Raw genomic sequence first — 15,951 nt, forward strand, 5'->3', positions numbered from 1 at the left:
GTGTCCTGTCACACCCCGGGGCGCATCCATGCGGGTCCTATCTTTCTAATTCCACCTGGTAGCTTTCCCCGTCTGATGGTGTCTTCTATCCCTCTGGACAGGAGAGGGCACCTTTGCCAGGGTGCCAGGGGCTCTCTCAACACCATCCAGGGTGTCAGGGCTCTGACAGAATGGCACATGGTAATCCCCTTCTGTCATATGGTGATTCTTATGTGGGCCCCAGATCCCTTCAGAACTGCTGCCTTCTGTTCAAACCCACTCAATGGGCCACGTCCTAACACACCCACTCAATGGCCACATTCTATCACCAGTTATTCCAGGATGGAGGAGGGGCAGTTGCCACCACTGTAATTTCTTTTCCCACTCCTACCATCATTAAATGCTCCCAAATGATTTCAAGGGTTCACATGGTATTTTCTGCATCAAAAATATCAGGAGTTTTAAACCTAAAAACCCAACACACACACACACACACACACACACACACACACACACACACACACGGAGACCATCTCAAAGAACATAAAAGAACACATTTTATGAGATAAGAAAAATAGGGAGTTTAATAATCCCAAGGATAGAGTACACACGCTGCAGTGGTCAACACCGGCTGTCCTGTAATGTCAGGATGCCCCGGGCATCCCAGGAAGTGGGGGATTGGCATGAAGTGCACACAGGCGCATGGACAGCAGATGGGAGAGGACAATGGAGCATCAGGGGCTGCTACATCGCAACATGGTTCAGAACGGAAAGTGCTTCACATCTACAGGAGAGGAAATGGCTTAGTGCCCCTCATCCCTTAGAGAGGACGGAGGAGTAACAGTTGGGGAATGGCGCCCTGTGCTGTTGACAGCAAAGCCCCACCCGCAGAGACTGGAGCAGAGAAATGGGTGTACAACAGGGCTGGTTTCTAAAAACTGCTCTCGGATGCAAACACTCGCTCCCTGGAGAGCCTGGAAGACGCTGGGTGACAGGAAAAGGCAGCGTGCTCACTCGACCCCCAGCCGCCCTGCCCGGGGGTGGGGGGGGTTAGAACATGAATACTCATGGAAGTCTCCAAGCTAATCATTAAGGCAGGTCTGTAAGACATTGTCCTGGGTGCCGACGGCAACCCGGCGGTGCTGAGGACAGCAGCACACAGGATCTTTGCCTACTCTTGGCGGAGCCACACAGCAACCCTGGGTACCTGCTGCCAGCAGTGGGCAGATGCAGGGCCTGCTGTTCCTGAGTTAAGGCCTACTGCGACAGCAAATGCACCGTCTTCTGCTGCACTGTCTTTCGGGTCAGCAAAGTGCTTGGAAGCAGAGCTGACCAGAAAGAACAGGAGTACCCTTCATCTTCTCCCTCCCAACACAGACCGGTGACACGCTAAAAGGAGTGGGAGGCGCTGCCGAGAGGTCAAGAGAGGCCTGCCGGATCCTGACAGACGCAAGGTGGACACTGCAGCCAGCCAGTGTGGAGGAACGCCAAGGGCCTTCAAACGCCTGCTCGGAAACCTCCACACAGGATGGGCGAGCAGGGGCCAGGTCCTAGAAAAAGAGGCTATGCTGAGGCCCGGCAGCCATGCTGCAACTGACTGTTTAAAGACAAACACCCTTCTATGCAGAAGAATCTCTGACCTCAAAACAACCTCTCCGGAGGAAGGATGTAGACCGCCAAGCTCCTGAGGTCACTGTCACTTATTGCCAAACCAGAGGCAAGCCCTGGACCAACATCAAACAGTGCCTCTAGCCCAGGCCACCAGACTTCCAGGGCCTGCCTGGGCCTGGGGAGGCAGCAGAGTTGCGGACGGGCACGCCAGGGCATGGTCCTTTGGGGCTTTCCCTGTGTAGTTCAACTTGGGATATGTATTGCTTTATTCTCGTCAAGGAGGGGAAGGAGGGCCTTTCAGTGGCTTGGACAATGTTGACTGCAGCTGAAGGCAAAGCGGAGCTCATGGCTGAAAACAGCCTGCAGCCAAACCCTGCCCAGCAGCACCGGCTAGAGAACATGGAATAAATAACACGCCTATGTACAGGGTCTAGTTCCCTTAGGGGAGGGCAGCCAAGACGCACACGGCTGGCCTGCTTCTCCAGGGCCCAGGCAGGGCAGGCAGCAGGAGCGCGCTGTACAGGCAGACAGTGATGTCACCTTCCTAGACTCCATGATGCCCTGGGCACAGCCACAGCCTGAGAGCGAATACTGCAGTTAAGAAGACAACAGTGCCTGAATGGGGTATTCCTGACGCCACCATGGAGACTGCGCTGAAACAGTCACACAGCTGCCCCGGCTGCTCCTCCCTCCTGCCTGCAGCACTTCAGGAACACCACTTTTAATCCCCGTGGCCAGAAAGGCTGAGAAGGAAGTCCTAGCAAGAGGGTTAGGCCAGTCACATGTCAGGCATGTGTTCCGAATTCAGTATTTACAAGAAGAACACAGGTATGCTTTTTAGATTCAACTGAAGTCCAAAAGCCGGAGGCCCCTGCTCAGTCCCTGCAAGAAGCAGCAGGAGAGCCCTGCTCAGCACAGGCCTCATGTCCACAGCTCACACCAGCCACTTCAGCAGCAGCTCTTCACTGCCTCTCGCCTGATGACGACCACCTTCCTCAGTCCTGAATGTCACTGTGCATCGGGCCAGTGGCCCGACCTTGCCTGGGAGCTGCTGTCTCAGCCCTGAGAGTGTGGCCAGTCTATAGATTGGTCTCATCCCAAGCAGGGTCGTTCATGTTCTTTAGAACCTTCCTCACCAGCTTCTCAAGGTCCTTTCGAGCCCTCTGCTCCTCCTCCAAGGACTTCTTCATCTTTTTGTTGTCCTATAAGACAAGAAGACAGCAGTTCACGGCCCCACACCTCAGCCACCCTCCACCACCCTGAGGTAGCCACACGCTGTTCCCTGGCGTCCATATGTGCTGTGGACGTCAAAATAAAACACAGCTTAAAAAAAAATACTGCCGTCCACACAGCTGGCTGGGCACCACTGCCCTGCTGCTGAGTAGCCAGGGGCAGGCTACTCAGGATCTATGACGGACAGGGCCACAGACTGCTCCCACAAACCCCGAGGTGGCCCATAACCAAACAGCAGTGCCCCAGAATGTGTATTTCCCGGCCTGTCACTGTTTTTTTATATATGATGGTATTTTTTATATGATGGCTGAGAGAATTCTTTAGTGTTTTTTTTTTTTTTGGATTGTTTTATGTGTAGGGGTGGTTTTCCTGCATTACCATGTGCATGCAGTACCTAGAGGCCTGAAGGACAGCCGACATCCCAGGATTGGAGTTAACAGAGGAGATGCCGTGAGGATGCTGCAAATTGAAGTTTGGGGCCTCTGGCAGAGCAATAAGTGCTCTTAGCTACTGAGCCATCTATCTCTCCAGCCCTCGCCTGTCATTCTTAAGGCTGTTGGCTGTAGGATTTACTTTTAGTCTACAATAAGCTTCCTTTAAAAAAAAAAAAAAAAAGCACTTCCCTTTTTCTCCTTTTAAAAAAACTGATTATAAGTGGCACACACCTGTAATCCCAGAATTCAGGAGGCAGAGGCAGACAGATCTCTGTGAGTTCGAGGTTTACAAAGTGAGTCCAGGACAGCCAAGGCTACACAGAAAATCCCTGTCCCAAAAACAAACAAAACAAGAAAAACTGATTATAATTAAAAACTGGTTGGTGCACCTGTCTTAATTCTTGGACTTCATCCTTCAATGCGTACACCGTGTCCACAAGGCTCCTGGAACAAGACAGAATAAGACATGAACGGTGGTAGTGTGCCAAGGATGTGCAGGCTGGTAGGGCCTCCATGTCTACCCAGGCAGCAGAGGTCAAGCTCTGCCTACTCGGTCCCTTGTCTAAATCCATTCAGAGCAAGCAGCACCCTGAGTACCTCAGGTTAATCCCAAGCCTAGGCCGACCCCCACCAGTGGGGCTGCACCCCAGCCTTCAGCAGAGGTCAGAGGGACGTGCCCCATAGGATGGGAGAGGAGCAGGTAACAGAGCAAAACATCTTACTTTTCTTCTATCACCGTCTGCCCGTTGCTTTTGGTTTCCTCGACTATAATTTTCTCTTCTTCTGGAAGCAAAACTTGTGGAGCAGATTCTTTGCGTGAACCTGGGTCATTAAAAATAAAAGCCCCCTGTGAGTGCCACGCAGGACCAAGGAAGGGCACCTACGTCACTACACATCACTTATACACACGCCAGTGACTATGCATTGAACTCCTTGACCAGTTTTCTCCAGCTGTCTGCTGAGTGCGGCCAAAACATTACAGAGAAAAGGAAACAGCAGCAGCAGCAACAAAATAAGTAAAAATAGCCTCTTCTGCAACGTATTATACTCTTTTAAATATGGAAATCTCCAACAGCAAGTATGCTAAAAATCTGACCACACTGTACACAATACACAATCAAAATTTAAACCATTATATCATCCCAGCAACCCTGGGAAGACCATACCATTAAAGAATGCACAATTCTCGTGCTTATAAAGGAAAGAAGTCTGTCAACTAGAAAAAAAAAAAAAAAAAAACCTTCAGGGCTGCCTGAGGGCAGGATTGGCAGCGTAGTACCAAGGGCTGAAGCTCACAGCCAAAACATCAGGAAAAAAATGCAGGTGCACAGTAACGTCTAAAGAGCGGTGCCACTGTAACACGTGGTTTAGAAAAAGAGAAATTTATTGACTGATCACTGTGTGAAAATGTTCTCGGTCCTTTGAACACACACAGCTTTGAATGGAAGAAAGCAGGCCACCCACAGCGCCACAGGTACATGGTCTTGGCACAGATGCTGACCAGTGACCGCCTCTTGACATACACTGTGCCAAACACCGGCCTAAAGAGGCCAGCGCCAGGACGAAGAAGTGCACCATGTGACTGCCTGACCCTTCTTTCTGAGGGACTCCGGGTGCACGCTGCTGAGGGCCATACTTGCCTCAACACTCAGCTGAGGAAAGCACAGGGCATGAGGGAAGATGACTATGGAAATGGGGTTGACTGGCTTTTGTTTCTTGGGTGTGCTCTGTGTCTTCCTGAAAGCACACCAGATTTTGAGGAGCACTTCTCGTGCACCCTTGTTGTCATGGAAACCCTCAAACTGCGTTTGAAAGACAGCACTGTGACAAGCAGCTTTGCAGGGAATTTAACCCCAGCTGTGCTCCTCTGAACAAACTGAGCCACGGCTGGCTCAGCTGGTAGTAAGGGCTTATAAAGTGCCCCAGCATGTAGAGCTAGCGGTCTACCGGGCAACTACAGGGCCCGGAAGACTGTGGCCTCCGGCATATCTCCCTAGGCCACCACCTGTCTCTCTAGGCCTGCTGCGCTGACAGAGGCTAGAAACACCTTGGGAAGTTCAGGAGAGGCAATCAAGCCAGGTCTACGTCACACAGCACAATTTTGCCAGTGGAGGGAGGGGCCTGTATAATATGGTGAGGTAGTCCAGCCCTGAATCCCATGAGTAGCTAGACATCTGTCCTCTCACAGGATACTTTGTGAAAGACTACCCCTAAGATGGCCACCCTGCCCTAGAAGGGGCTGCATCTACACGCTCTGCTGAGGACACAGTCCTGGAAATGTGGGCCTTTAAGACAGAGTCCTAGACAGGAACAGATTTTTAAAAACCTGCAGGCTGACAATGTCAGCCCCCACTGCCATGCCCGGCAGGGTCCAGCTGAGAGGCAGATCTGGATGGCCTCCTTTCCTGCTGAGCATGATGGACACATGGATCACACAGGGAAACATGAGAAAGCAGCACGCACGTGCTCACCAGAGCCTCCCACACAAGGCCAGGTGGTCTTTCGAAGTTACTGCAAGATCAATGTGCCCAGAAAGAGGAGGGCGCCTGAGCTACTGGACCCAAGCTCCTTGGTGAAGGAGGGCAGCCAGGGAACTGCACGTGGGTTGACTCCCCAGGTTTCCCACAGTTATCCAGCAGACAAGCAGTCTGCTCAGGATGGTCTCTGGTAACTACCTTAGTGCTAAAAAGTCTTGGTGACTACTCTGTCACATTAGACTTGATGCGGGCTTGAGAAGGACCAGCAGGTGAGACCAAACAAAGCCTTGTAACTACCAAACAGCGTGGCCCACGCACTTCCTGTCAGCTCTTTTAGTCCTTTCTCATGGAAAATCTGTTTCTAGCATTAAAGCTTCCAGACTATGCAAGTGACACAAAGGATGTCATCAGACTCACCAACGACACTTCCCTGAAGATTGACCCTTCAGCTAACCATCGAGTTTCCATTCAGTACTTGGGGTCAAAAGGGCCAAGTCACACAGGCTACACTACCTAGGGCTCTGAGGTTGGGACTAGCTTCTCCAGCCCAGGAAAAGGGCCTTTTCTACAGAACTGTTCTGAGAGGTACAGTCTGACAGGCAGCTCTTACCAAAAGAAGTCAGAGGTAACGGCCATGAGTTCCACTCAGTAACATGATGGGTCTGAGAAACTAAACGCTACGGCCCTAGCCATTAAATCAAAACATGTGACAGGGTCCTGGATGTGAAATGGCTGTGTGTACAAGGCACCAAGAGCCCCATCAAGTCTTAAGTTTTGAAGGTGTTCCTGGCACTAATGTTCCAGCTCTGAACAGGCAGGTGGAAGAGCTGCTGAAGGCCCTGATGGCCAGCCACAGGCCTGCAATGGGGACTGTTAGCCTGCACAACAGACATCTGTCAGCTCACCGCAGACCGCCTTTCAACAGAACATGCATTTTCTAAGATAATTTTAATGGGTGGCCTTTCAATAAAACAACCAAGGGTAGAAAAGCCATGTTTATAAGTTAGTGGACTATTTTAAGAACAATAGGTCTCTAAAACACGTAACACACTGTAACTGAAATACTGCTCTGCTTAGTAGCATCACAGCACAGCTTTCTTGAATACCTAAGTGAGAAACAGCATGTAAGCACATGCTGTTAAACTTCTTAAACCCCATCACAGGAGCTTAGGTACACACACATCGTGAAGGCTCTCAGCAGAGAGCTGCGTTTTACAAATTGTGGCCTTTGGGGAGATGGAGTCAGGATCTGCTGTCGCTGTTTCCCAAAAGACTTCCTGTAGCCCTTTCTTGGAGGTTCACGGTGCATGTCCAGAGCACCACAGACTGGGGAAGGCTAGACATAAATACTCCGAATACTGTGACTCAGTGCACCCCCAGGCTCCTCAGCTAAGCACTCGCTAACTCTCAGCACCAACAGTAGCTTCCTGTGTTTCTTATGGGTGACAGCATGAGAAGTGCCAGGTAGCCCCACAGCCCCCACAAAACTGGTCAGCCTGCCTTCTCCACTGTGATTGCCATGTGCGAGAGATGTCAGACAGACACACGGAGAACAGAAAACAGGCTACACCACCACAATCTAGCACTTCTCATGCAGGCCTCTCTAGGAACAAACCTGCAGGTGTGTCTTACCAACCACAAGTCCTCAGTGATAACTTTACAAGGTCATTCTTTGGGGTCACTGTCAAGCTGGGGATACCAGCAGGCTCTAGGTCCTAAGGCAATAGCAACTCACGGATGTGATTCAAGACTAAGATCAAGTTCACAGCAACAAAAAACGCAAGAGTCAAACTGCAGCTGTCTTGGAACCCTGCCCTCCACTGTTCAAGGCCACCAGGCTGTAGGTCTCAGCTGAGAACCACAGATCTAGGAAATCCATTTCACAGTACACTCTAAGCTGCCACAGCCAATCACCCCAGGGTATTCCCTCATGGCAGGGACCATGGGATGACATACAGCTGTGACCACACTCTGTGTGAGGGTATGTTACATATATGGGCGCACACAGGTGATTTGCCTGTACCCAATACAATGACTAAGTCTGTCACCATCTGGTGAGTGGCCTGATACACTTGTGACATGTCTCTGCAACACTTACACTCAACTGATACTACCTTCAGGATAGAACAAAACAGCGCACTCAGAGACCTGAGTAGCACGCAAGTCACACAGGCTACACTACCTAGGGCTCTGAGGTTGGGACTAGCTTCTCCAGCCCAGGAAAGGATGGGCTGTTGCCAGGAGGGGCTTCTCTTCTCTACTAGGCACTTTGCAAAACAAAAGGGAATGCTGGCCCTGGTCCAGACGAAGAGCTGAAAAACTGAGTTTCTTCTCCCCGCGAGAAGAAAATGCCGCTCTGAGAACAAGCTTTGTTTAAAAAAAGAGCTGGGCCTGAGGACTCACCCCTTCCATCCTTTCCTTCCAGGGAGGAAGAAGCAGGTGGAGCTCTGTGAGTTTCAGGCCAGCCTAGGGCTACATAGATGTACAGTTTAAGTACATCCCACCTAAGAGAGCAGCAGTCCTCTATCATGGCAGAAAGAAGGCAGGCCCGTGGAAGATGCCAGCTTCAGAGAATGGCTGTGGCACACTCAGCTTCAGACTACGCTATGCCCCTCCCCCATGTAACAAATATGAAAGCCAAGGGCTAGCAAATGCAAAATTTATTTCAACTGTACAGAACAGATGTCTTTTTTATATAAAACAGACACTTCATTGCCATATGCAACCACAGACAATAAGCATACTGTACAATACAATGCAACATTCAGATATACATCCAAGTAGGTTTTCAAATGGGAGTCTTGTACTAAAATGGCTTTCCCATTCACAGATAAAGAGCACAATATATAGATTTCCCCAAGATCTTATACCACTATATACACATTATTGTGTTTTGGCAAGCTTAGGCCAAACACAGAGTTAATGTAGCTTAGTAAAGACTTCTGGCAAGTACCAGTTAGACGGACACTGTCGGGCCACCTAGAGAAGGCCCGGGATGGCTTGGACCTACCTTCTCGCTCAGTGTGCATCCTTCCGTTATCACACTCACTGTACACAGGGCTTTACAGAGCTGCAGAAACGTTAGGGACTATCAGCATGACTACAGTTCCACAAACGCAGAAACGACGGCCCCTCCAACGCTGCGTCCCCTCTGCCACATGGGGGACCATCTCCTGTGCCTGTGGCACTAACAAACGTCTAACCAGGTCACAAAACTAATGTCAGACATTCAAAACAAACGCAAAGAAAAGATTGAGCTGTTCTTCCACAGCACTGGCCTCAACAAAAATCGGCACCCAAACAGTCCCCACAAAAGGAGCAAGGGCAAACTGTCAGAACGGCACCCACAGCAACGCCACCTCACCACAGCCAGTGAGTGGCCTTTCACTTGCTGTCATGAGAAAACCCCAAGCACAGCAGCTGTGCCTCCCTCTTGTACCACAGCTGGTGACAGGCAACCCATGCTACGGCGAGGGAGGGGGAAGGGGCCTGAGGCAGTCAGCAAAGACACACTGTGTGGGACGTGACAACAGGGCTGTTTATGTCACTGTATGAAAGTGAACAAAATATAGGCATTTCATATTTTGTTTTTCAAAAATCCCATTTGCTATTTGGCAGAGTCTACATAAACCTCGTTTCCACTGGGAATTAATACTGGGCGCAAGTTTTAAAGGCTTGCTTCCTTGACTTTCTTACAAAAATACAAACTCTCTCCATGGGCATAGCAGCTCCAGCCATTAGGAACAGACTGACTTGCTGTGAGCAGCTGTGCTGCCCCAGCGACTCCAGGCCAGCCCTCTCTCCACGCACACCACCTCTACAGGTGGCAGCAGGACCCAGCTCCCAGGAGAGGGGCAAAGGGCATACAATACTGTATACACTAGCTTGACAAGGAGGACTAAGGGTCAGAGGTCATGGCTACCAGTGCTCTATACCCTGAAGGACGGAAAGAACATTAGTCCCCATTTACTGTGGCAGCGTTTCTGAAGCAGGCGTCAATGAACACTTAAAATCCATCCCTAAGGTCACATGTTGACACCACAGTATGCGGAGGCAGGGCTGCCTACAGGCAACGGCCAGTTATGGTCTGCTGCTGCAACTGAATGTGGAGTCACATTCAGTTCTTCCTCAGGGCCAGTGAAAACTCCTTACAACAACCCCAGGGAACGGAGCGAGTGTCTCCCAGGCCAGCAGGTGGGAACCTGCTCCGTCTTTCTTCAGACCGAATTGTAATGAGTTTATCAGGGCGAACTACAGGGCTGCTGTAGTAAGAGTTTCACTGCGACTGGTGTTCAAAGCAACAAGGTGCTCATGGCTCTCACAGACAGCACAGGATGTGGGGACAGCCAGGCTGCGGCCAAGCCAAGCGCTCAACCAAGCACCTCTCTGAATGCAGTTTAGCTGCATGAGCAGAGAGAGCAAAGCTTCTGCCACGGCGCACACAGCCTCGGGGGAGCCTCCCGGTAGCCATCTCTGCAGCTCAGGGAAGTGTGGTGTGATGGGAAGTGGATACCTAAGCCGTGATGGTGAACTCACCTTTGGGAAGGGAGTTCTCCCCTCACAGCCATGGTGCACACACGGAAAGGCACAGAGCAGTGGGTGGAGACAGATTCCCGTCTGCCCTCAACACCCAGTGGCACCAGGCCTGGTGTGCTTCTGCCAGGCACGGAGTCCATGCGGCGGTCTGCACCGTCACCAGAGCAGCTGCCAGCTGACTCGGTGCTTCGGGCACAGACACTCACTCTCTCCACAGCTACTTGGTCAAGTGCATTAGACATAGAAACATTTAGATCCCTATGTGTAAGGCTAGAGTCTTCTCCGTGGTGGCACTTGGACGCAAACCTATGTGGCTGCATAAAATAGAAAAGTGTCCATACGGCTGTATCCAAAAGGAAGTGAAACAGTTGCTACACGGAGAATAAAAAACCCACCCGTCTGGGGCTGGTATAAAACACTCCCTAATGGGAAAAGCCCCGCAGGTACAGACTCATTGGACCCCCCCCCCCCCCCCTCCAACAGGCAGCAGTTTAAATTCATTCTCAGATTGGCAAGTAAGCCTCCACTAGGTACAATGGGAAATACCAAGACACTCTCCAGAGTTGTTAAAATATCACATAAGAGAGACAAGGAACAGCAAGAAACGTCTAAGAAAAGCAGGCTGCGATACAAGCGTCGTTAAGAAAGGCTCAGTGCGTTAGTTCTGGTGAGAGATATAGGAGCAGCAGCTCTTACGGGATGCAGAACCCATTCTGTAACTATGGGCTGTCCATACACTGTCACACTCAGAGTCTTCCGAGAGGTCTGAGGGCTCCAAACGACAAAGGCTACTGCGACGACCCAAGGAGTCTAGACTTGATTGGTCGTCATCAGCCAAGACGTGATTATGCATCAGGTCAGTGCCTTGCCATGCTAAGACGGGATGAAGTGACAGGTGCGACAGGCAGAGGGGATGAGGGACGGACAGGAAGAGCCACAACCAAAACATGGAACAAAAGCAAAAGGTGATGGGAAGAGAAGGGAAAGAGAAAATATTGTTAAAAAAATGGCAACATGTTTGTTTCTCCTTATTTATTGCTGGGCTTTTATAACAAACTTAGCACAACCCTCAGAACAAACCCAATGATTCAGTAAGCCTAACTCACAGTCCTGCTTCGAATGGCTTTGTTTAGATACCTACAAACCTCAGCTAAAAACATCTACACATTACATTCATGTCCAAACATGACTCTATAAACGCCTGGCAATTAACCACTTCTATTAATAATTTATTTAGGACACAATTTATAAAAAGGTACTAATTGTGTGGCCTTAACATTAAGCATTATGCCCTCCTCTGAAAATGATAGACTAGATACAAAATACCTCCACAAGAATTCTGTTTAAATTACTGCCTGGCTGAGACAACACACATCAACAGCCGGAGCCTAAACTTACCGTGTTAGCCCACAGCCTGCCCCAGCACTAAAGTCTGAGTACAGAGAAGGGGGCAAAGTGGGTTCCTGGCTCCCAACACCTGCTCACCTGGCACTCAAGCTCAGCCCCAGGCAGGGGGTGTGTCTATGTCCACCTCCCCTGATGTGGACCCTTTACCATCAAATAGATGAGTACAGACTGGCAATGCCACCATGTGGAAAGGGAGGTGACAAGAGACAGTGGCAAGGGAATGGGGCAGAAGGAACTCCATGCAGTGGTTAGCAATGTGAGCGTGAGCTGGCCAGCAGCTGGGTGGGCATGCAAGGCTGTATGGGGCTCCTGTGGGGAGAAACCACAGGTAAGGTTCAGCAACCAAAATAGGCTGTTCCAAGTCTAAAGGCCATTCCTTCTCTGAGACAGAAAGCAATGCCAACTGTGTTTGGTTTGCAAAGCCATCTTGGCATCGAAGCATGTACTCAACAGTGCAGAGCTTCAGGTAATACTGTATTATACTTCCCAAAATGCCTTGCTAGACATTTAATGTGGAAACGTGTTCTCTATGAGCCATTTCCAAATGGCCTCATCAACTGTATCACGTGTCCAGCACAAACTGTATGCCTATCCTGCGTCTCAGAGAGCCGGGGGAAGCCACATGCGGCTGTAACCTCGGAGGCCCCAGGATGCAGGCTGGGACACAGAGCTTCAACTAAAAGCAAACTTAGCACAATGACCAGTGCTTTTCTCGCACGGAAGGAATGGAAGTACAGAGCACGAGCCAGGCAGGGAAGAAGGCTCTGCACAAACTACAGCTGCCCTCCTCAGGCAGCTGAGGCAGGAGGCCGCAGCCCACCCCCGGGCACTGCCACTCACTCAGAGGGAATTAGACAGCCTGTGCCACACGAGGGGGTTCAGAGACCGGCCAACGGTCACCTGAGACTGTAAGCTGGGAATTCCCACTCCACTTTAAGCACTTGGAGGGTGATGACTAAAAACCACACATCCACAATCTAGGAAACTGCTGGATATGGTTACAAACTATCACAACACATCACATTTAATCATCAAAACTGTATTTACGAACTACTGCTCAACCACTTCGATATGTATTCCACAGCTTGCTAGATTACCCCGGCCTCCCCACGGCTCTCCTACCCTGCTCATCAGTTACAACCAATTCTTCCCAGAGATGGGAGGGACAAAGGAGATCTTGCTGACCCCTAGGAAGGCCGTAAGCAGAAGGCAGTGTGGTCCTGCAAGAACACTGCAAGTGGAGGCGGCAGCAGCAGCAGCCACCTGTAAATGCCCACCTGAGGCTCAGCCTGCCAAACCTGCTGGCTGAGCTGCAGAGGCACCTACAAAAGTTCAAGTGGCTGAAAGTCCCTCCCCCCTTTTCTCTGTTTGTGGCTGGCAAGATGTGATCTGAGCTACCACCCGTGGGTATTGCTGAGAGTAGAAATGTCTCTCCGAAACCTGGAGTGCAGAAGGGCCAAGGCAGGAGAGCCACAGTAACCAGTTTCTATGCCAAGCAGCTAGTTCCAGCATCAGCAGAAAGGAGGACTGTGGGGCTCCCAGCTCCCTGTCAAGCGGCAGTGCTCCTGAGTGCTACCACAGTGTAGACACCCACCTGTGTGAGTTAGGAGACACCACCTGGAGCCTGCCAAAAAATAAAACAAAACGGAAAACCTACCACTGTTTATTAACAAATATTAAAAACAAAATAAAATGCAAAGATGATAGGAAGATGGCTCTAGAGTTGAATTTCAGTGCTTTTTAACACCATCAAAGAGCAAAACTGAAAAGGAAGCTCCACTGCCTTCTGCATGCAGCTGTACGACCAAAGCTTCATGAAGGACGCAGTGCCACAGTGCAGCTAGCTAGAGCACAGCACCGGGCACACTCCTACACTGGCTAAGCCCCCGAAACCTCCCACTGAAGAGCAACTAGGCCCAAGGACGGTGCCCACACGGGCGAAGGGTGGCACTCACTCGAGTTCAGGGTCTGCCGCGTCTTCGCGCTTGTGCAGTAAGCCTCGATTACCTTCAGGATCTGTGCATCTTCTTCCAGAGCGGCTGTGCCTGTTGAGACACGGGAGCCCGTCACCGCTCAGCGCTCGGCCCACAGCGATGCCCTCTACTTTCTTGTGGGCTCATAGTTAGGCTCTCCACATAGAACTTTTAGCGTTTTGAAATTAGCATGCTGCAAACGGTTAGCACCACAACTCAGTGATGTTCTAAATCTCTCAGAAGAGCAATTCCTCAACACACATACCAGAAACAGCAGAGAGTGGAATACACAACATACAGGAGATAGCAGCAGTAAACAGAGAGCAGGAAGTGAGCCTAAAGTAGGAAGCCCAAGTGTTGAAGATTGGGCCCTGACACAGTGTGGGAACAAGGAAAGCTGTGGGTGCAGCAGAAAGCTTTGCAAAGTCACCAGACCAGAGGCCTTCTAAGGGGCATTCCTTCTGAGGCAGGAATTCCCAGATGCTCAGGTAAGAAATTTAGCATGACGCCCTCTAGACAGAGGCCAGAAGAACCTCAGCCACTGTGCTCAGAAAAGGGTACCACGTGGAAGAAAGCTATTTGTTTTATATATTTTTCTCTTCCTCTGGTTTCATAAGTTACTTAGCTATGTTTTTTCTTTAAGCCCACCTACTCCAATAAAACACGAGAGAATAGAAGGCTGCTATTCTCATAGCTGTAAATGCCTCAGTAACTTTGATGTATCTATTTATTTCAGCCAAGGTCTCACTGTACAGCTTTGACTGGTCTAGAACTTGCTATGTAGCCAGGCTGGCCTCTTATCTTACAGAGATCTATCTGCCTCTTCCTCTTGAGTGCTGGGACTGAAGGCACGTACCACCATGTCCAGCTCTCAGCAACACTTTAAAGGAAGTAAACTATATACCAGGCAAACCAAATATCTACTTCAAGGTATCAGATATCTACTTCAGTCCCGAGAGCCAAAAGCCCGAAGACACCTAAACTGGCCACCTGGAACAAGTCATTGGGCAGGAGGCTCCTCCGGAGCAGGGCAGGAGACGGCAGGGAAGGCTTTGTTCCTTCTGGGAAGCACGGCCACCTTCACACACATGCTCTGTCTGACTAACACGAGGACAGAGATTCCCATTCAGTGTGGACTAGCATGTGGATTATAGTCCTAGCCTTCCAAGCTGGCACAACTCACCCAGTCCCAGAAGCCTTAGTGAATGCAGTTTACTGAGCACCAGTCAGGCACCAAGTGTTGTGTAGGGATCAGTAACATAACATTTCTTCAACCCTTACCCTTGGCCTGCCAAGTCCTCTCATGCCTAACCTGCTAGGACTTCTGGCTAAGAACACAGGAATAGACTGCCTCTCCTCTGAGCTCTGAGCACATATGCCTTTCAGCTAGTCCATACCTCTTATCATCAGAGCCGCAGGCCTACCTCCTGGCTTGTGTCCCCCCACCACAGCCCACGCTGCACCGATCAGACAGCTCAATCAGACTCCTCAAGCCCCCGCCCAGGACGGGTGCTGCATCTGAGCTGGGCACTGCTGCTATCTGTGTCAGCTCAGCTGCAGGACAGTCCACCCTCAGCCTCACCTGCAGAGAGCAGTAACATGACACCTGGCTATGCCCAGCAAAGTGCTTTTAGACACTGCTCCCCATTTTCTGGGACAAATGTACTCACCCAAGGACCAGTGCCGCGGACTCTGTCTGCACAGCTGGTCTCACAACTGGACACAGGCAGCATTAAATGTCTGGCAGTGACTAACAGTCTGACCAACATTGTGGTCCCAGCACCCCACAGTGCCAGTCATATGGAAGGTACATGGTAAACACTTGCTCTATCAAGCCCACCAGGCACACCTGAGCCCAGCCCTCACCTCTCCTAACAGACAAGCCATGTGTGAGTCAGAAGGATCTGGGTCTGACTCAGATCATGGGTGTGAAGGGTAGAGAAAAAACAACAGGACCTCTTAGCCCTTCAGAGGAGGACTGAATACTTCATGGGCCTGGAGCGAGGCGGGGGGAGCAGGTGAAGGAGGTCTAGGACTAGGCATGTCAACAGCAGCCTCACAAACGGAGAGAGAGGCTGGAGAGGGCTTGCTCCACTCTGCCACCTGCTTGTCAAGGTGCAGGCCCTGCTCTCCCTCAACTGCCACAGCCCACAAGGTGAGCATGCTCCCATGGGTGGGCACTCACTCTTTCGCACAGCGAACTCCTCGTCCGAAGGCTTGCGCTCAGGCTTGCGTTTTGGCAGCAGCTTTTTCATGGTCTTGGGGCTCTTGCTGAGATCCTAGGGAAACACCAACGACAAA

General features: G+C 50.6%; 1 protein-coding gene across 5 annotated transcripts in view; it reads right to left on the reverse strand.

Moving 5' to 3' along the window:
* Positions 1 to 545: 545 nt before the first annotated feature.
* Arhgef7 (Rho guanine nucleotide exchange factor 7) overlaps positions 546 to 15,951 on the reverse strand; it is a 107,316-nt gene continuing 91,910 nt past the window's right edge. For 4 of the 5 annotated variants that reach the window (XM_055608388.1, XM_055608386.1, XM_055608390.1 and 1 more), the window contains 6 exons: positions 15,836 to 15,929; positions 13,633 to 13,722; positions 10,967 to 11,143; positions 3,980 to 4,079; positions 3,647 to 3,701; positions 546 to 2,792 (listed from right to left, as the gene is read on the reverse strand). In XM_055608388.1, coding sequence (XP_055464363.1) covers positions 2,670 to 2,792; positions 3,647 to 3,701; positions 3,980 to 4,079; positions 10,967 to 11,143; positions 13,633 to 13,722; positions 15,836 to 15,929 — 639 coding nt within the window. In that variant the 3' untranslated portion in view covers positions 546 to 2,669. The remainder of the gene's footprint in view (positions 2,793 to 3,646; positions 3,702 to 3,979; positions 4,080 to 10,966; positions 11,144 to 13,632; positions 13,723 to 15,835; positions 15,930 to 15,951) is intronic. The other variant, XM_055608387.1, reaches the window with a different exon arrangement.

The sequence above is a fragment of the Psammomys obesus genome, unplaced genomic scaffold, assembly GCF_907164565.1.
Source record: "Psammomys obesus unplaced genomic scaffold, mPsaObe1.curated_primary_1811, whole genome shotgun sequence".
Lineage (NCBI taxonomy): Eukaryota > Metazoa > Chordata > Mammalia > Rodentia > Muridae > Psammomys > Psammomys obesus.